Genomic DNA, 21,042 nt, shown 5'->3' with positions numbered 1-21,042 from the left:
TTATCATCACAGGGAAAGGTAAGGCTGGGCAAAGATAGCACTGTTTCCTTCTGCATTCAGTTCACGAGAGCTGGGAGCCTAGGGGCAAAATTTGATCAAGGTATAACAGACATTTCAGAGAATGTTTCCCCAAAGTTTGAGATTGCTAAACCTCTAGGTTTATCTGGTTTATAGCATGGAGGACTGGACATTCCTTTCTTATTAAGGAGTCTGGCTGAATGAAAGCTTAGCTCCTCTGGTCGTCACTAAAAGGAATGATATAGACTGACTATGGGAAGGATGCCTCATCAGAGATCCTTTTTCTTGTTGTAACCTTGTCTTTCAATAAGATCCAGTATAGCTGTTGAATTTTTTAGGCTTCCATCTTGGGTGCTTTAACACAATTCTGTAATGGTTCTGCATATTTTTGGTTGGTGCCTGTTTTTCTTGAACTTCAGCATCCACCCCAACACTCAGGCACTCAAGTGCACAGTACTTTTTTCAGCATTTTTGTGTTCGTGTTTTTTCTTTTGGTAAGGAAGTTGGTCCTGCTACAGCATTGTTCTCAGTACACCAAAACCACAATTTAGATGCTCCGGCACCAAAGTTCATTGCATGCCTCAGCACCTTACAGTTAAGTTTTGGTGCTTGTTGTGTCTGTTGGTCTGGAGCTAATACACCTGGGCCTTTTTCTTTTATTCAGGTTGTGATACAGCAGGGCCACAGAGCAGCAGGAGAGTGGTAGATGGGAGATATGTAAGCCCTAGGATGATCAAGGCCTTATTCCCTGTGGACTAGGGAAAGGTTACTACAGGGTAAATGGAGCACCTGGAGTCAATTAAGGCCCTGCCCAAGACCTAATAAAAAACCTCTGCTTCAGTCAGACAGGGAGAGGGAAGGAGAGCTGACTAGAGTTTGGAGAGTATTGCTGTTAGCCAGAGGACCAGGAGAAGGGAAACCCTGCTCAAGCAGAGCAGAGGGACTCAGGGAACTCAGGGTAACCCTACCCAAGGGGAGAGAGGGTAAGCAGCCCACAAAGCTGAAGAGGCTGAGACCCGGGGTAGGAAGGCAGACGTGGGTCCCTTCCCCACTCCTATTTCTCTCCCACCAGGGCACTAGCGGAGCCCACAATGCCCAAGAATAGGGGCAAGGGGCGGCACCCTGACCCACCACACCACTGTCAGCCATTTGCCAAAAGGTGTGGAATTCAAGAAAAAAGGAAGACCACTCAGCAGCTTCAAACCTTGTTTTGTGAGGCAGGGTGAAAGAGTGTTGATTGTTTATCGTGGAATCTGTTAAGATCTATAAAGATATCAGATACATTTGCAGATGTCACCAAAGTGCTGAAGAAAGGTGGGCTGCATCTCCAACATTCCTTGAGGCACCTTGGGAAGACTCCATTATATCTGCCACAAGACCAGCAAGGAATGCTTCAAAGGCTAAAGCTCTAAAGCTAAATCCTGAGTTGAAGACCACTGAGTGCCAGGACTCTGAGCCATTGCACCCAAATCAACTCACAGTGCCTGTTCCCCCAAATAAGCTGAGCAGGATAGTTTCACTATCAAAATATATGACACCAGCAGGACTCAAGACTTCACCAAGCAATGGCTCCTCGACATATCTGGGGCCTTTGCACTTGACGCTGGTGGTAGTGGGCTCTGGTTCACTGAAGCCTCCATGCATGTGATCAAGGTAGGAGGCACGAAGAAGTGGCAAGGAGCTATCCAGTGTACCTCTACCAAAGCCCCCAACTCTGGGAGGCTCTGTACTGGGCCTCTAGATTTTCTCTTTCCTGCATTTGGGTGTATAAACCAGAGAAGGGTATGGCAATTCTAGGCATCAGTATATGTTCGATGGTGTGACCCAATCCCTTCTGATTCTCTGCAAGGTAGCACACAACATCAGATTTGAGTCATTTGTCTGGCCCTGCATCAGTGGTTATAGGAATTTTTGGCATAGTGGGAGCTCTTTTCACACAAAAACTGACTCTTTCACCCTAAGATATGTGAAGCCAATGCAGGAAGCTCTTACCCTAATACTAGTGCCTCTTGTGGCAAAGGCTTCAGCACAGCTGCTATTGTTCCCTCCCAGAACCTCACATTGGCTAGACCATTCCAGCTGCTTGAGTGTTGGCATGTTGAGGATAAAGGACTCAAATAACAAGGAGGATCCTTCTAATGCCAAATTCTTTACTGTCATTCTATGGAGGAGCACCAAGACAGTGACTGCACAGAAGAGTATCCGACCTTTCCCCAGTTCTTACAAACACTGTCTGAGATAGTGTTTGTAAGATAGTTTTGAATGAAAACTTCTCCAGGAGTCTACATGACCTCAGTCGAGAGGTATGTGGGTGAGGAACTCCCTCCTTCTGCCAGTAGAATTGCCATGCCTTTAGTTTCTTTTTTGGAAGAAAGCGGAGCAGATGCCTCACACAGCTGCCCCAGTCTCAAAGGCTTTCCAGAAAATACATCCTCCCCAAGAACATTCACAAGTGTATCTCCTCACCTTCCTCGTTAGAGCTTAGTGATGGAGGCTGCAGTGACCAGAAGAAAGACCAGCCAGACTTTTGATACTGCATTTCAAAGAGAGATGTACCAGTCCGTTTGAAAGAATATATTTGAAAGAAACAGTGCGCTTCTCTTAGAGGCTGGCAATTTGTAACATATTCTGGACCTTATGGATACTATTTACTAGGGCTGTCAACCGATTAAAAAAATTAATTGTGATTAATTGCACTGTTAATAATAGAATACCATTTATTTAAATATTTTGGGTGTTTTCTATATTTTCAAATATATTGATTTCAATTACAACACAGAATACAAAGTGTACAGTGCTCACTTTATATTTATTTTTAATTGCAAGTATTTGCACTGTAAAAAAAAAAAAAATGGTATTTTTTCAATTCACCTAATACAAGTACTGTAGTGCAATCTCTTTATCATGAAAGTTGAACTTACAAATGTAGAATTATGTACAAAAAAACTGCATTCAAAAATAAAACAATGTAAAATTTTAGAGTCTGCAAGTCCCACTCAGTCCTCCTCCTTGTTCAGCAAATTGCTCAGACAAAATGCACTAAATATTCATATGTCCCTTTCTACTTCAACCACTGTTCCAGGGGACATGCATCCATGCTGATGACGGGTTCTGCTCAACAACAGTCCAAAGCAGAGCGGACCGATGCATGTTCCTTTTCATTATCTGAGTCAGATGCCACCAGCAGATTTTCTTTCTTGGTGGTTTGGGTTATGTAGTTTCTGAATTGGAGTGTTGCTCTTTTAAGACTTCTGAAAGCATGCTCCACACCTCATCCCTCTCAGATTGTGGAAGGCACTTCAGATGCTTAGAAATCTCACACTGATACCTTCTTCATGTTTTGTGAAATCTGCAGTGAAAGTGTTCTTAAAACGAACATGTGCTGGGTAATCATCCCAGAGTGCTATAACATGAAATATATGGCAGAATGCAGGGGACATACAATTCCCCCCCCAAGGAGTTCAGTCACAAATTTAATTAACGTATTTTTTTTTTAACAACTGTCATCAGCATGGAAGCATTTCCTCTGGATGGTGGCCAAAGCATGAAGGAACATATGAATGTTTAGCATATCTGGCACATAAATACCTTGCAATGCCAGCTACAAAAGTGCCATGCAACTACCTGTTCTCACTTTCTGGTGACATTGTAAGTAAGAAGAGGGCAGCATTATCTCCTTTAAATGTAAACAAACTTGTTTGTCTTAGCGATTGGCTGAACAAGAATTAGGACTGAGTGGACTTGAGGCTCTGACGTTTCCCAGTTTTGTTTTTGATTGCAGTTATGTAACAGACAAAATCTACATTTGTAAGTTGCACTTTCAGGACAAAGATATTGCATTACAGTATTTTTATGAGGTGAACTGAAAAATATTATTTCTTTTATCATTTTTACAGTGTAAATATTTGTAATAAAAAATAATATACACTTTGATTTCAGTTACAGCACAGAATATAATATATATGAAAATGTAGAAGAACATCCAAAATATTTAATAAATTTCAATTGGTATTCTATTGTTTAACAGTGCGATTAATCGCGATTAATTCTTCTTTAGTTAATCACGTGAGTTAACTGCTATTAATCGACAGTCCTACTACTTACGTTTAAATAAAAATATATCTCATGCAAAGTGAGAGTGTATCAGATTTGTGCCTTACCTTTTTCACAATGTGTTGCTATGAAATGCTTGGCAGCAGTTGTGGCCTGTGTGAACAGGCTGGGAATGCACACATGCCCCTATATGAATGATTGGCTATTCAAGGACATAACTCAAGGGGTATTATAAAATCAATCCAGGTCACTACTGCACGCTTGGATCACCAATGTTCATAAGCTATTCAAAGTCCCAGCCTGTCCCCAGCTGACAATTATTTGTACATAGGAACCCTCCTAGATATGGCTCAACTCAAAGCCTTCCTGCCCAAATACAGGATCTAAGACATCCCCAGTATGGTTAAAAAGCATAAGCAAGAACCAGCGGATGACAGGTTGGACCATGCTATGTATGTTGGGTTTTATGTAAGTTCCTAAGGCATGCTTCCATATTAGTCAACCTCAGTTCACCCTGTGATCCCAAAAGAAGCCCATAAGGACTCTTGCATCCCATCTGGCTAATTGATGACCTTTGGATCTTTCTGAAATTGTGATAATTTAGGTGAAATCTGCAATTAGGAATGGGCTTCTGAACATTTAAATTGTAGTGTCTACAGATGCATCCTACCTAGGATAGAGAGTCCACATAGAGGAACCAGAAAAATTGGGTTCCCCAGGAACAGCATTTGAACATAAATATCTTGGAGATGATGAGAGCCCTGGACTTTGAGAAATGGTAGAATCCAATAAGGTCATAGTGTAAAGGGACAATCAGATCCATCACAGCCAATATAAGCATGCTTGGAGATATCTGTTTGCACCTACTATGTTAGGAGGCCCTCCGGGTGTTGGAGTGAGCTATGTCCCACAACCTGCTCCCTGCTGTCTATGTGCCTGGCACGGAAGGAAAACAAAACAGCAGATAGACTGTCAGTTTGTGATAGATCCTCATGAGTGGTCTCTGGATCAGGGATCCTGGCAGATTAGATCTTTCTCAAGTAGGGAACACCAGAGGTAGATCTCTTCAAAACTCATCTGATGAAGAAGGTGCCAATTTTTTACTTCTGGCTGCATGAAAGATTCCAAAGGACTGGAAGAGGGCAAATATACTGCCAATCTGTAAAAGGAGGAATAAGGACAGACTGGGTAATTAGAGACCAGTCATCTTAACTTCAGTACCCTGAAAAATAATGGCGCAAATAATCAGGCAATCAATTTACAAATAACTAGAAGAAAATAAGGTAAGTAATAGTCAACGTGGATTTGTCAAGAAAAAATCATGTCAAACCAACCTAATAGCTTTCATTCACAGGGTAACAAGCCTTGTGGAGAGTGGGAAAGCAATAGATGTGGTACATCTTGACTTTAATAAGCCTTTTGATACAGTCCGGCACGACCTCCTCATAAACAAACTAGGGAAATATAACCTAGATGTAACTACTATAAAGTGGGTGCATAACTGGTTGGAAACCTGTTCCCAGGGAATAGTTACCACTGATTCACAGTCAAGATGGAAGGGCATATCGAGGTGGGGTCTCACCAGGATCGTTCCTGGGTCTGATTCTGTTCAATATCTTCATAAAATATTTAGATTATGGCAGAGAGAGTACACTTATAAAGTTTGGGACGATACCAACCGGGAAGGATTTTAAGTGCTTTGGAGGATAAAATTAAAATTCAAAATGATCTGTACAAACTGGAGAAATGGTCTAAAGTCAGTAGAATAAAATTCAATAAGGACAAATGCAAAGTACTCCACTTAGGAAGGAATAATCAATTGCACACATACAAAATGGAAAATGACTGCCCAGGAAGGAGTACTGTGGTAAGGGATCTGGGTGTCAGAGTGGATCACAAGCTAAATATGAGTCAACAGTGTAACACTGTTGCACAAAAACAAAAAACAAAAAAACTATCATCATTCTGGGATGTATCACCAGCTGTGTTGTAAACAAGACACGAGAAGTAATTCTTCCACTCTACTCCATGCTAATAAGGACTCAGCTGGAGTATTTGTCCAGTTCTGGGTGCCACCTTTCAGGAAAGATGTGGACAAATTGGAGAAAGTCCAGAGTTGAACAACAAAAAAGATTAAAGAAAACATGACCAATGAGGAAAGACTGAAAAAATTGGATTTGTTTAGTCTGCAGAAGAGAAGGTTGAGGGGTCACATGATGATAGTTTTCAAGTACATAAACGGTTGTTAGAAGGAGGAGGGTGAAAAATTGTTTTCCTTAACCTCTGAGAATAGGACAAGAAACAGTGGACTTAAATTGCAGCAAAGGAGCTTTAGGTTGGACATTAGAAAAAACTTCCTAACTCTCAGGGTAGTTAAGCACTGGAACAAATTGCTTAGGGAGGCTGTGGAATCTCTGTCATTGGAGGTTTTTAAGAACAGTTTAGACAAGCATCTGTCAGGAATGGTCTAGCTATTACTTAGTCCTGCTTTGAGTGCAGGGGACTGGACTAGATGACCTATTGAAGTCCCTTCCAGTCCTACACTTCTATGATTCAATGAAAAGATTTCACTAGGAAGAGCTGTCTTGTCCACTGACTCTGGAAGGTGGCTTCTGTACACCTTTGTGCTAGTCCCACTGGTAGCAAAGTACTGGCAAATCTCAAGGGAGAAAGCAGTTCAGTTATCCTAACAACTGTATGCTGGCCCTTCCAGGTATGGTTTTCAGCCCTGTTGTAAATGGCCAAAGCCAATCTTGTCAGGCTAAGAATCAGGGCTCAGTGTGACATTCTATACCTTGGGGGAGCGTACTGTAACCCCCATCTTCCTCATTTTCGTGATCTTACATATAAAGCATGCTTTGTAAGGTATCGGGGAAAGGTTATGATCTGCTGAAAGTCATTTCTCTATCCATATATGTGTATCATTAATGCATATGAAGTTATGAGAATTTTGTTGTATGGTGGTCACTAAAACATGCTGTAAGTTGGGGAATCAGCCAGATATTAGCTCCGCAGAAGCAACAGCAAGGAAAGTAACCAATGCCCAGGCGAGGTGTCAAACAACCCATCAACAGCCATTGTCCAGCAAGGGAGCTACAATGCAATGACTCACCTGCATGAGGCCACACTAGGGGAATTGCTCAACCTTGTTTGGAGAGACTCAGCAATGCCCCTCAGACATGCCTGGACTTGTGCTCCCCAAGCACATGGACTGAGGGTATAAAACAGACAGAGTGGACACATACTGAGCCCTTCTGCCCCCACCTTCTCTGCAAGCAAGATACTGAGAAGAAGACAAGACTCCAACAGAGAAGATTGGCCCAGGTGTAAGGAACAAACCTGTATATTAAGGACTGCAATATCCAGTGGGGTGAGAAAAACTGCTTAATCTAGATGTTGCCCAGTCTAATAGGGTTGAGAGTTTAGACTGCGTGCTTATATTTTATTTTATTTTGGTAACCACTCTGACTTTTTGCCTATCTCTTATTATCACTTAAGATCTATCTTTGTAGTTAATAAATCTGTTTTTGTTCTACCTGAAGCAATGTGTTTGGTTTGAAGCATGTCAGATATTCCCCTTGGGATAACAAGCCTAGTGCTTATCAATTTCTTTGTTAAATTGATGAACTCTCATAAGCTTGCAGCATCCAGTGGACATAACTGGACGCTGCAAGACGGAGGTTCCTAGGGTTGTGTCTGGGACTGGAGATACTGGATATTGCACAATCCAAGCAGCTTACATGCTAAAGGCTGTGCGTGAACAGCAGAGCAGGGTAAGGCTGGCTCCCAGATCACCGGTCCAGATAACATCAGGAGAGCGTCACACTCAGATCACCTTCAGAACAAGAGAATCTTGTTCCATTCCATCTTGGAAACTCTCTCCTTGATACCTTGGTTCCTGCCTGCAGTGTGATGAAATCAGGCTCAAGTCAGACCCCTTTACTTGAACAACTCAGAAACTGCTGGAATACCTTATTCATCTGTCTGCATCCATCTTAAAAACGAACTCAATCCAGATACATTTGATAGCTATTTTGGTCTATCATAGCCTAAGGTAGACCACTGTCTTTATATCCCCTTAGTAGCAGGTTCATGTGGGGCTTTTAAAGCCCACCTTCTATTATAAAACTACTTCTGTTGTGGGATATCAATGTGGTCCTTACATAGTGGATGAAAGCTCCTTTTGAACTCAAACCCAGAGGAAGTGAGTTGTCTTTCATAGAAGTAATTTTCCTGATGACAGTGGCATCAGCTCACAGAGTAAGAGAACCTCTGGTGAGTGATTTGCCTTTGTGACAAAGTCAGGCGGGACAACTGGAAGAGAGTGGTGGAAGGCAGGTATATTAGCTCTAGAATGATAAAGGCCCTTTCTCCTATAAACTGAGAAGGGTTATCTTGGGTCAATTAGGAACACCTGAATCCAATTAAGGCTTCCTGAGACCTTTAAAAACCTCTCCTCTGGTGAGAGAGGTGGAGAAAGAGGCAAGCTGCTCCAGGGAGAGAGGCTGCTCTCCTTCCTACAGGGGGGAAACAGCCAAAGCTGAGTGCCCGTTTAGAGGAAGGACTGACACCCCGGGGGCAGCAATAGGACAATACCACCCCAGCAAGGGACCAGGGAAAGGTATCCCCCTTTGTTTTGTGTTTGTAAAATGGTTTATTTTTGTTTGCTAGAGGAGCACTCCGTGGGCCTGCCATGAGGCCTACTTTGAAAATACTGATAAGAAAATACAGAGGGGGAAGACAGACACTATCCAGAGTGGGGTTGATTTACCCCAGGCCCCACCACTGCCAGAGGGGGAAGCGCTAAGTCCAGCAAGATAGAGGATGTGCCTTGCCACACCTTATATCAGATTTTTCAAAGGATGAAGTGGTGCTATGGACTCATATGATATTCTTCTCCAAGATAATGATGAAGTTCCATCTTAATGGGCTTATTGTTTTACCAACACTTTTCTACACTCTGGCTTCACAAAGATGGGCAACTTTCACTATAAGTTTGATGATAAAAGGTCCTTGGGGTTCTGTTTGGCACAGACTATAACCCATAGACAGTCCACTCAACTTTGCTTCTTTTGACACCAATTCATTGGACAGTCATATTACTAAGATGATAGTGTCTAAGTGGATGGTCTGATTACATTTCACATTTCAATCTGACTGCCCTGAAACTAGCCTTTTCAATGGTCACTCAATTCAAGGCAAGGTTGTGCCATCACAGCTTTTTCAGAAATGTTTCCATCACATACATCTGCAAAATAGTTATACAGACTTCTCTGCCCATGCTTATTTACAAAGCATTATTGCATGTATTCAATGCTGGAAGGGGAGGATCTTGTTCTAGACTTTTCATGCTCCAAAACTAGTTTCCAAGGTAGAGAAGGCCAAACATCTCCTACCCACAGAATGATTTGCTTTACTTCACTAAGTCCCGTATTTTCAGTTGGATTTTCTTTCAGCTGTGAGCTATTTCTATAGGTTGTACATTTTTTATGTTGAGTTTGCAAGGAATCTTAGTAATCTTGAGACATGAATTTGTGTATACATATGGATAAACCCTCCCTGTTCACACTGTTGGCATTGACCTTAATTATTGTTGCTTACTGGAGCTCTACTTTTATCTTTCTTTGAAGAGATTATTCTCCAGGAATGAGACTCCTGACACAAATAGCATGTTTAACAAAGAGGAAATGATTTAACTTGTAATTCTGCTTCTCTGAAGATATCACTGTGCAGAAGTCTCACTTGTCCATCCACCTCCCCTCACAGATTGGAGGTTACCTCTTTTGAGGTGTTTTTTATTTTCTATTGTTCACCTTGAACTAGTTCATTCTTCCTGGAAGCTTCACCCCACACTCAGTTGGAGCATCTGACTGAAATGGCCAGAGGGCAGCATTTATACTCTAAGTGGTGGTGCAAGACAACCAGTAGGGATCCTGGCTCATGCATTCCCTTGATAATACTGCTTTCAAAAAAACCCTTCGCTAGGGGAGTTCTGCTGGTCTTGCACTAAAGAGCCAAAATCCATTAATGGGAATCCTGCAAGGGTGTTGTTTCTTCAAAGAAGCAGAATTATGTAAGTCATTTTCCCTTTTGTTCTCTTTAAATTTCTCTTGCCCTCCCGCTCCCCCACCTCCATGCATATAAACACTTCTGGTAACTGTCACCAGGAAGACTTACTTTGGCATATGGGGGGAGTGAAACCATGTCACCAAAGTCAGTATCAATGCTATTCTATGAATTCTACAGTAGTAGGTGCTTAACTGTAGCATCTTCAGAGTCTAGTTGAGTTGCTAGAGTTTCGCTGACCTGAGCAACATGAGACTTAAAGCAGCTCCTGAAGCCAAGTCTCTTGCCTTGCAATTTAGCGCTGCTTCTAGGTGACTGTGCTGGTTCTTTCATCCCTGTTTGAGTACTGGACGTTTCCTAGACTTTTCCATTCCATTAGAGCTGCCAGGCTGTCATCCAGCTACTGGGGCCAAGTTAATCACATATCCAACATGTTTCTAAGCCATGCTGAGTTTGTTCTAAATTCCCTTCCTCCTTCCTTTCTCCTTTGAGAGCAGTTATAGAGCCCAGAGTATTCCCCTCTCTCTCCTCCACCGCACTTACCCAGCTCATGTCATTTTGAGAGTCATGATCAGGTTGCCTTTGCATTTGTGATTTTTGGCATAAGCTCCTCTCAAAAGTATATTACATAATCATAAACCTTACAAAAATGCTGTAGTAATAGTTGTTTAATAGTATTAGAAACAGGAAATTCAGTGTTAGAAATCCTAAGTTTTGAACATATAGAAACATAGTAACAGCCACCCCAAAGAACGCTAACTTTTGCCTTCAGAGCAATGTACTGAGAAACATCAGAAATGCTGAGAGACCCTTATCCACCCATAACAAATGTTAGTCCTAACAACGAAACAAAAATGTGAATGTCTTACGTTTAATCATATAGTGGTTGCCTTCTTTATGACCATACTCAGGTCACAGATAAGAACATACTTTACCAATTCCTGGTTAGATAATTCTCATTGAGAAGGCAGTGATTTTCCTTTCTTTTTTAAGATTCCACTACTTCCACAAGTATCATTACACACAGAACTAATTGGTGAGTCTACCTATAGAAACCTGTTAAACACATATAATGAAATGACAGCACTTACTTCAAAAGCACAATGTGGAGACTGTGCAATGAATGAGGCAAGGGTTTGAGAATCCATTATTCCTTTTAGACAAATTCTGGTTGCAATTATAATAGTGTGACTGCAGAGTAATTGAACTGGAAACGTACAGTGGTGTAACTAAGACAGTTTGGTCCTCATTGCACAGTCTGGACAAGGCACAGTGAATAAGACAGGAGATGTACTCTCTGAACAAAGTAAGTATTTAATTTCCATAGAGAAAATAAAATTTTGGTTGATTGTGGCTGTACTGTGTGCAGCATTCCTGTTAATTTCTGTTTTAAGAAGTTTTTTCCCCATCCTTTCTATGCACTGTACACTGAATAAGGAAGGTGTTCTGCAGAAGTAATAGCGTGGTATCATGTAATTTAAAGTCCACTCAAAGGGAAAGAGTTAGGGTTATGCAAGCAATTGTAATTTTAGCTTTTTCTAACATTTGGGTACTTAACAATGCCTCTCTGATATTCTCAGTTGTTTTTTTTAATGAAATTTGTAATAAAGAGAAGCATATTTTTGCTACACATATTCAACAAATAAAAACACTTCTGGGCTGGAAGCATGCACTGTGACAAATTTCAGAAAAAATGTAAATTACAATGGCCACATTATAAATCTTTTAAGCAAAGGGATTAAAAATTGCTTTGTAACTTACTTTCTGTGCTTGATTCCATTCTTGCTGTCACAATCCATGCCTGCAGGAGCCAAAACTACAGTAGAAGGCTGCGTGCTTCAGCTCCCAAGGTGGAGACTGTAAAAATTACAGAGACCTTATGGTTGGGGTCAGTGCACGACTCTCTTCTATTCTCACAGACTCTTACCTCCTTGCTCTGTGCCCCCTAATGACAGCTCTAAACATTCACAACTAATACTACAGATGTGGTTCCTACCTTAACAGGGACTCTTGTGGTTAGCAGAGGATGGGTTAACTGGCTCTCATATTGACTAAGGGCTTGTCTACATGGGAAAATTGACTGTAATAGCTGTTGTAGAATAAGCTGTTCCATGATAGCTCCCTGTGTGGACACTATTCCAGAACAATTTATTTAACACTTTTTTCCAGAATAATTACTGCACTTACAAATCACAGTACTTATTCTGGAATAAAGTGACTTTTATTCTGAAATAGTGTATCCTCACAAGGGGATACAGGGAGATATTGCCCAATAGCTATTCTAGTCTATTTCCCTGTAGACAAGATGGGAGCATCACAATGCTAGTCGTCTAGGGTAAAAAGCATAAAGCAGGGTGTGGAAAGCTCAGGCTCCTCAGGGCTCTAACAAGCCTGTGGAGAAGTAACTAGAGAAAAATATCAGAATGTTACACTGCTGCTGGCTTCCTCTCTGAAGCTGATGTTCAAACCCGGATTGTGAAGTCTCTGAGGCAAGGACTTCATTTATGCAATTTCCTTATAATGCTAACTATGAAGGGGTCCTTAGGCGCTACCAAAATACAAATAATAATAATGGTCTAAAATGTGATTTTTTTTTCTTGCAGCTTCATGGTGAATTAGAAAAGGGTGAGAGGGACAGCGCTGAGCTGCAGGAGTTTGCCAATGCCATCCTACAGCAGATAGCAGATCACTGCCCTGACATTCTGGAGCAAGTCGTCAACGCACTTGAGGAGTCGTCATGACCTCAGCTGCTAGTCCGAACAGAACAGCACACTCAGTGACCAAGCCCAGTCTGTCCAAGAAGTCATTAGAATGGAGAGAATTGTGAAAGAAAGACAAGGGAACAGGAAATTTTGGTGCACCTTTTACAAAAGAAAGAAAGGAAAACTTTATAAATTACATGTTATCTTGGTTCTTCCAGTCTAGGATTACTGAATCGTGTCTGCATTCATCCTCTCACTGCCTTTCAACTTTGGTATCTGCTTCCCAGCTAACTTTCTCTTGTTCGTATTGAGGCTTTTGGATACATCTAAGCAGAGACTTGCTGAATCCAGTCAGCACAGAAGAGGGCTTTTGGACATGAGTGGCTATGATTTTTTCTTGAGGTAGTGAATGGGGAAGCACTTGTCTTTTGTTGCTGTTTTTTTTCCCATACAAACTGAAAGCCTGAATTTCTTAATACTAAAACTGAGAACACTGATCAAGGCCCAGAGCTGGTCAGCATCCACTAGCTCTCTCAGGATTTGCTGTCTGTCTCTAAATTAGTGATTTCTTATGGAAAGTCTCCTTATGTGGCCCTACTGGTCATTTCCATGCAGTAACTGTGGGACAAGATAGGCATATGGGTGATTTCTGTTTATTTAGCCTCACTTTTGTTGTTCATTGGCTCTGAAGTATTGAGAATGGCTTTTTTCAGAAGAATGTTCTCTTTAGTTGACTTTCTTGGTCTGTCCTAGTTATTTTGCATCATAGTGTACCTCATCTGTATCTTGTAAATTCTTGTTTACAGAGAGCTTCCTTCCTTCAAACAGGCTCTGGGCAGCAGGGAAGTTCCTGGACTTGACTTTTCCCTCTTACCATTGATAATTTTTCAGGCAGTGGCTTTTCTGAATTCTAATTGCCAGGAGAGGAGTCCTACACATTGTCTACATGAGAAAGTTGCAACAGTTTGACTAAAAGTAAGATTTTTTTTAAAACCAATTTAGGTAAACTGGTAGAACAGGCTGTGTGAACACTCTTACTTCAATTTAAATCAGGTTTATTTTGATTTATCTCAAGAATCGCTTGACGCTAAACTGAAATAAGCCATTCTTAAATCAAAATAGGAGTATCTACACCAGTGGTTCTCAAACTTCTGTACTGGTGACCCCTTTCACATAGCAAGCCTCTGAATGTGACCCCCCCTCATAAATTAAAAACACTTTTTAATATATTTAACACCATTATAAATGCTGGAGGCAAAGTGGGGTTTGGGGTGGAGGCTGACAGCTGGTGACCCCCTGAGCGGTCCCAACCCCCAGTTTGAGAACCCCTGATATACACTATGCTTTCTAGTGGTTTAAGTAATTTGGTTTAAAATCATACCATTAGTTAAACCAGTGCAACGTTTGTATGTAGATGAGGCCTTAGTCATAGGTCCATCCACCCCCCTTACCTTACTAAATCCCCTGCTGCTAAGTGATGTGATCTCACATAGCTGATCTGTTTGTCATTCTATTAGCAAATCAGAATCTGCATCATGGCTAGGACTCTGAATGTTCTTTCATGCACTTTTCACTAATGTTGAAGACATGGTTTTGTTGCAAGTTTTCAGTGAGCCCCTGTGAATATTCACAGGACAGAACTTTTTGGCATCACCCTACATGCCCCTTAAAGGAATTATCCCCTTTTGAATTTTTGGTGCTCTCATATTCCAGGTTAAGAAAACAGAGTTTTGTTACATTAAAGAAGAGGGTGGAAAGATTTGAAAACCAATATCATAGTGGAGAGATTGCTGGCTCTTCAGCTGCTTTCCCAGCAGGTCTGCATCAATAGTCAACGTCTTGACTCCTGGTTCCTCGGCTCTAGCTCTGACTGATCTTTCACAGTCTAGAAATATCTGATATTAAATGTCCGTAATCCAAGCCTTCAGGGCAGTCTCTCAGTAGACCCCTTTCACCATTTGGAGCCTGCAGTGTAATTTCCTCTCCCCCGCATGAAATTCTGAGCCCACATCACAGAGCCCTTTCACTGCCCAAAATGCTGTAGTCCCAGTCAGCTAACCCATTTCCTTGTCTTTCAAGTCTGCAGAGCAGTTTCCTCCACCTTTTTTTCCATATTTGGGTTGACTAACCCCTCTGGATATGAAGATGATTGGCAAAGACTTAAGAGTCAACACTCACCCTGCGCTTATCTGAAAATAGCACTGAAAGTCAAGGCAAGAAAAGGCTTTTCACTGGCATTCCCATAAAATATAATGAATTGTTTTAAAGTAAACCATGTCTAAGCTCATTCTACCTTTCTCAGTATGAAAGGACATAGTGGGTCATCTATTGCCAACAGCAAATCACCTAGAGGAATTCAATCTTCTCCTCTCATTGGTATAAAAGGGAACATTTTAGGGGGAACTGGATCAGTAACAGTGTCCCCTCCTGAGTTTCCTAAGATGTTCACATTTATTTGTTTTGAGCCTTTGTTGCTTTGCAAATCAGGAAATACAGCTTTAGTTCTCACTGCAGTGATAGGCAGTGTCTGATGCTTTTTTGTCACTAAACGGGAAAGGAATGGGAACCTGTTTGCAAGGGTGAAACAGCATGTACCGGAAGGCATATAGACAGTGACTGTACATACCACCGGCCATGCCTCATACCAGAGCCGCTCCTTTGGCCTTATTATTTGAGTCAGCACGTTTTGATTGAAACTGTTTTGAAATCTTTCCTCTTGCTTTCTCTTCGTCACCCATAATTACTCACTTTAGGAATTTAATGCTGCCTATAAAACCATCACAGCCATCATCGTAGCATCTTCCCACCACCACTGCTTCCTGACTGTCCCATTAGCTTATATGGTCAAATCTCCAGCTGTCCTTGTTCCCTGCTGTAAAATAATCCTCTTTCTGTCAGAAGCTGTGGAATTTTCCTTATTGATGGTTCAAATCACTCCTACTCGTAAACCTCTTACTGAGATGCTCCTTGATAGTGTTTCTGGTTAGGGGAGGGGAGTGAATAGTGGTCATTTGTGGCTATTACTTCAGTTCCCTTTTTTATTGCACTGCCCATAAATCACAAGAAACCCCCGATTTTCAATGCTGGGACTTCTAGGGTCTTTAACTCAGCTGCCACCATGTGGCTGCATTTCTGTACAACTGGAACTGCCTCAACAAAGGCATGTCAATCTCATGACAGTAGGTGCAAGGTTTGTGCAGTGAAAGCCATGTAAATCCTACTGTTTGCACTCTACGCTGCTCCCAGCATGTTCTTTGGAGGGATTTGTTAAGCAGGGATAATTCTCACACTGGCCATTGGGTTTTTATCTTCAAGCAACACATCTGCTGTTTTTCTCCATCTGAAATATTGTGCCTTGCTGCATTTCCTTCCATTACCTACTGTTGTCTTGTTGGGCTCCTAGCCCTGCCACTGTGAACCTTGATCTAAGCCCTCAGTAAAGTGAGTAAGCCAGATCTTATCTGGGAACAGACTTGATCTGACTTGATCCCTAGTGAACTGTTACAGATAATCTCTTTTATCCTGCTTAGATAGAGATCATATCATGCTGAATAGCCCTGGGAGCTGCTTGATTCAGGGAGAGATGGCTGGCCATTAATTCTGAACATGACCCGTTTCAACATATTTTCTTTTATGGAGTGCCGTGCCATTACCCTTAGGGTAACTCATAGATTTAGGTGACGTAGGATCAATCATGAGATGGCATATCATGCACATGGCGGGGGGTGGTCCCCGCATGCATGTGTGCAGTCGCCCAGTTGCCCAACCTATCACAGCTCTTTTAAACTCGTATTTCCCCATCTCAACTTCCAGGGAGACCAAGCCAGTTACCCAGGAAATACAGCTCTACAATGCAGTAGTATTCCTGGCAAATTCATGTGCCCTGTCTGCCCCAGAGTCCAGTTTCCAAGGACAACCTTACCAAAAGAATCTGCAGAATCTCGCTTATTCTTGTCACATTAATGGAGTTCCGCTTGCTATAAAATTATGATGGCGTTTTATTCGTTTAATTATTTTTTTTCTTTCAAGCTATTAAAGTGCTTATTTGCAGAGAAGCTGAGAGGTTTAAGAACTGGAGAAACTCTTAATAATAGAGTAAATGGGATATGTTATCAGGGTTTGAGTGTAGATACGAGTGGAGCTCTTCAAACCCCACCTAGTCATGAGCATCAAGAATCTAAGATTGTTTCCTTTGCACCAAATGTGGTTTAAAAACACTAATGAAACGGACACTGCAATGCTAGAACTGCAAAACCAGTGACACTATTTGTGATTGGAGGAAGAATTGATGAGCTACATGCCAGGTGAAACTCTAGACTTGTGGTATTGTCTCTTATGTGGACTACCTTTGGCTAGATCTCCCCCTAAGAAATGCCAAACCCTTTTTGAAAAATCCAAACTTCAGCCAATCCCTGGGGGTGGAGGATGAAGGTTGTGAGATACAAGAATCTATATGTGCCGTTTCCAGGTGTACTTCTGGACTAATATCTCCTCTAGCAATTTTTTGATACTTTGTGTATCCTATTATTTTGTACCAGGGAAGAATGGAGACCTCTCTTCAGAGGAGTGCTAATGTCATAGACCCCCCTGCCTCACACACCCTGTTTTCTAAACCCAGTGGTATCTGTTTTTCCTCACCCTTATAGCTCCCACCCATAGCTGCTGCTAATGTTTGTGTTAGGAAATTCTCATATCTGATAAAGGGTAAATGGAGCAGCCCCCACACATCCCATTGTCAATCACTGCCATGAAGGTTTCCTTACAGAGGGTGGTGTGATAAAGAATCCTCTGTTGATTCCAATATAAAGCAAAAGTTCTATTACATCACCAGTATACATACGCCACAAGGACTTCATTGAACTAAAAAGGAAAGTAGTACAATCAAGATGTCTGGGATTAAAAGAATCCCCTACTCAACTGAGCATCTGCACTGACCCAGACAGCGGAAACAGAAGGCTCTGGATAAATAACACTGCCCAGTGAAGCTAGTGGGGTGGGAGGATCAGGCAAAGAGCAATTTTTGGACTGTGCTGAACTGAGAAGATAAACTCTTTGCCAATCACATGGTCATGGCAGAGAATGAGTTTCAGGTTTTTTAAACAAAATAATGTTTTTAATGGGGTTTTTTTCCATGTAAGAAGAGGAAACCCTATGCTACAACAGATCCTTCTGAACAAAATGGCTGTGTGCAATTTTTTAAAAAAAGAAAACTTTCAAAACTTTTTAGTGTCAAATGCATAAACACAAGAATCCTGACTTTTTCCAGTGTGTGTGGCGAGTGCTGTAATCCTATCATCGGTATTTTCCCTGACTTTTTCAGGGTATTTTTTCCTGTTTTGTTTTCTGCTTGTCAATATTGTCTGTGTGGTCCTTTGGCTCGGACAGTACCAACAGTGTGTGTCTGTTGTCAGATTTTTTTAAAAAGCGATAGTAGTAGAACTGAAAAAGATGTGTGTTTAAAAATATAATAATAAATGTAAATAAAAGGAATTCAAGTTATGACACAGCAAAGCTCTGACTCCTCCTCCTGGGTTTGTAAGGAAAAGGATTTGTGGGCTCATTATAATCAATTGCCTTTAACAGGCTAGTAACATCAAAACTAGTTTGGCCTTTTAGGAAATAACCCCATACTGTATGTTCCCTCCCCCCTGTTTTACACTGTACATACTAACCACAGAGTATAGAAATGGGAGGGGGAAATAGTCTTTACTAGTAAGGTTATCAGCCCAGCATGTCCTTTAGGTTATCACTCCTTGATTTAAATGGATTGGATGCTTTGGGGCAAATTTTCAGACATTGGCACTTGAACTGCACCTATAAATTATGTGGGTATGTGCAAATGCATATTGGCTTCTACAGTTACCAGTTCACATAGTGCAATGCTTACGTTGCAGGTGCCTGTTTTTAAAACTGTATCCAGCATCTTTTGTGCAGCATTAAAGGGCTTCCAGCCTTTTTCTGCTCCAGTTGTTTCAAAGACTGGACTATATAAAAAGACTTTGTCAACTTAAAACTGCATATTGGTAAACAGACACATTTCTGTACTCATGTTGTTAGTGACACCTTAAGTTATTTTAAATGAATGTATTTTTTACAATTCTACTTTTCACTATGCTGTTTGTTTACTTTTTGCACTTTTTCTAGTTTGGACATTGCAAACTAAGGCAATCAGTTTCACTTTTTTTAATAGCCATTTTCACTTTCATGTCCTGCACTGTTTGGGTTTATTTGTTCAAAACCAACTGTTTCAGTTAAAAATAAAAAATCAGGGAACCATTTCTATTAATAGGCTCTAGTCTTGAACTTTGTAAAAGCTTAGCTCTATAAATCTACATTTCAAGCCAAACATGAATTAGACACTGACCCTTTGCTCTACTTTTCCCCATTCACCCAGCTCTCAATGGTTCCGATCAGGTCTCAGTCTCTGTGAAGTGTATGTAATAACACTTTTGCTTTTATCTACTAACCTCAGTATTTGTGAAGAGCATTAACTTCCATTTGGCCTGTACCTGTGACAGACTTGCAGAATTTAAGTTTTGAGTTCAGTAATTGTCTCTCAACATTTATTGATGTATTTGTTACAGTAGTTCCTGGGGCTGCTATACTGATAAAGTACTTAAAGATTTCTGAAGGAGGATAACTCAGATGGGACCACAGCCAGGGGAACCATTTCTGTGCTGATCCAACATGCTGCTCCAAGCCCACTAAAACAGTATTACTGTTTTTCTCTATTTCACTAACTGATGGATAGTACACCAGATTCTGATTTACCAAATTGTTCCTGGGGGTAGCCCAGTGGATTGTCATAAGAAATAAAATTTGTGGGACACCCGCTCTATAGTCAGGGATCCCTTATTTGCTTTGGAAGAGACATGTTGCACTTTAGTGGAGGAGGAGATTGGCTTTGGATATAGAGTCTGGCATACTTGAGTTCCTTTTGGAAAAGCAGCAGCAGGAGACATTGATGTCTGTGATGCAAGTGTGCACGCTGCCTTCAACTTGTATGTGTTTTATTGCTGGAGTCATGTTACTGACAGGATAATGAAATTGCAAAGAAAATGTGTTATATTCAACTTTGCCTTGATAATTATAAACACTTTTTGTTCATTTTTTCTTCTTTTTTATTCACAAACTGAATTCATCAAGAAATTATAAAATTATTTAAAAACTCTGTGCTGTCTCTTTCTTTCAGTCCCATTGGGTCTTGTGTAATGTTTTCTCCCCACAGATTTTGTATTAGGGAGGGTTCTTGTTTCCAGAATGCGGTATTCTATTTCTGTCGCTCCCATCTTTCCCACTTGATATTTTCCAAAGTAAGTTAACTTAAAGAATTGCTCCAGAGAGGGCCTGAATCCCAAGCAAACACCTTACATGGAGACGATTTCAGAGCCATCTCCTGTGTGGTCACATGTCTGGAAGCACATCTAGTGCAAAACTAACAAGTTGTCATCCCATAGAATAAAATGCCCACAAGCACATCCCATGTGCTAACTAAATTAAAGCTCTATCACCCAGGCATCAGATACCCAACAACATGAGGAGAATGGTGCTAGGTGCCACAAAGTGATCTATGCCAGGCCTCGCAGAATGGAAAAAGTGGGTTCTACCGAGTGTCCTATTTCCAGCAGCATGTTGTGGGCATAAGCAATTTCTGCTTGTGATTGTTTCATCACTGCCTTCAGAAATCCTCATTTTTCTGGAGTTTATAACCTTTCTAAAGGGAATTAGTCATAGCTGCAACACTGGGTCCCAAGTCTCCACAGGGATGAACAATGCCCCTTTTAAATGCCCCCCACCAGATCATTCCTACCTATACTCTCACTTTGAGGAGGATGCTCCTTACCAAAGTCACTTCTAATGAATTTTTCTTTGAAAGAATGTTGCTTTCTCCTTTTATCCATCTACACAGCAGATTTTTCCACTCAAGTTTTTTGCTGGTTCTGTGCCTGCTGCTTTCTGTTGGTTTGTCATCTCTTCAAGAGACCCATACAACCTTGAATTATTGTTTCTATGATGGAGACTTTCACTTGTGACAGGAGAAAGCATCCTGTCTCTGTGTCCCTGGCAGTTCCACTTCCTTTGCCAATTGGATTTCAATCACTTGGTTGTCAGTCAAACACAACACAGACAGTGTGGAAAAAGAATACAGAGATTAAGAGTTTCTGTAATGAAAAGTCCGGCGGCCTTTTGATTCTAAGGCCTT

At 41.2% G+C, this 21,042-nt stretch overlaps 1 protein-coding gene and 1 long non-coding RNA gene across 4 annotated transcripts in view; one reads left to right on the top strand and one right to left on the bottom strand.

Moving 5' to 3' along the window:
- The window catches only part of ERC1 (ELKS/RAB6-interacting/CAST family member 1), a 562,177-nt gene extending 542,230 nt beyond the window's left edge, over positions 1-19,947 (top strand). For all 3 annotated transcript variants that reach the window (XM_039546718.1, XM_039546709.1, XM_039546701.1), the window contains 2 exons: positions 12,741-13,814; positions 17,378-19,947. In XM_039546718.1, coding sequence (XP_039402652.1) covers positions 12,741-12,878 — 138 coding nt within the window. In that variant the 3' untranslated portion in view covers positions 12,879-13,814; positions 17,378-19,947. The remainder of the gene's footprint in view (positions 1-12,740; positions 13,815-17,377) is intronic.
- Positions 1-21,042, bottom strand: part of LOC120409224 — a 46,936-nt gene that overhangs the window by 3,090 nt on the left and 22,804 nt on the right. The gene's annotated exons all lie outside the window — the stretch shown is intronic.

The sequence above is a fragment of the Mauremys reevesii genome, linkage group 1, assembly GCF_016161935.1.
Source record: "Mauremys reevesii isolate NIE-2019 linkage group 1, ASM1616193v1, whole genome shotgun sequence".
Classification (NCBI taxonomy): domain Eukaryota; kingdom Metazoa; phylum Chordata; order Testudines; family Geoemydidae; genus Mauremys; species Mauremys reevesii.
Note: the sequence above shows the minus strand (reverse complement) of the source record. Positions and strands in the feature narration are given on the sequence as shown.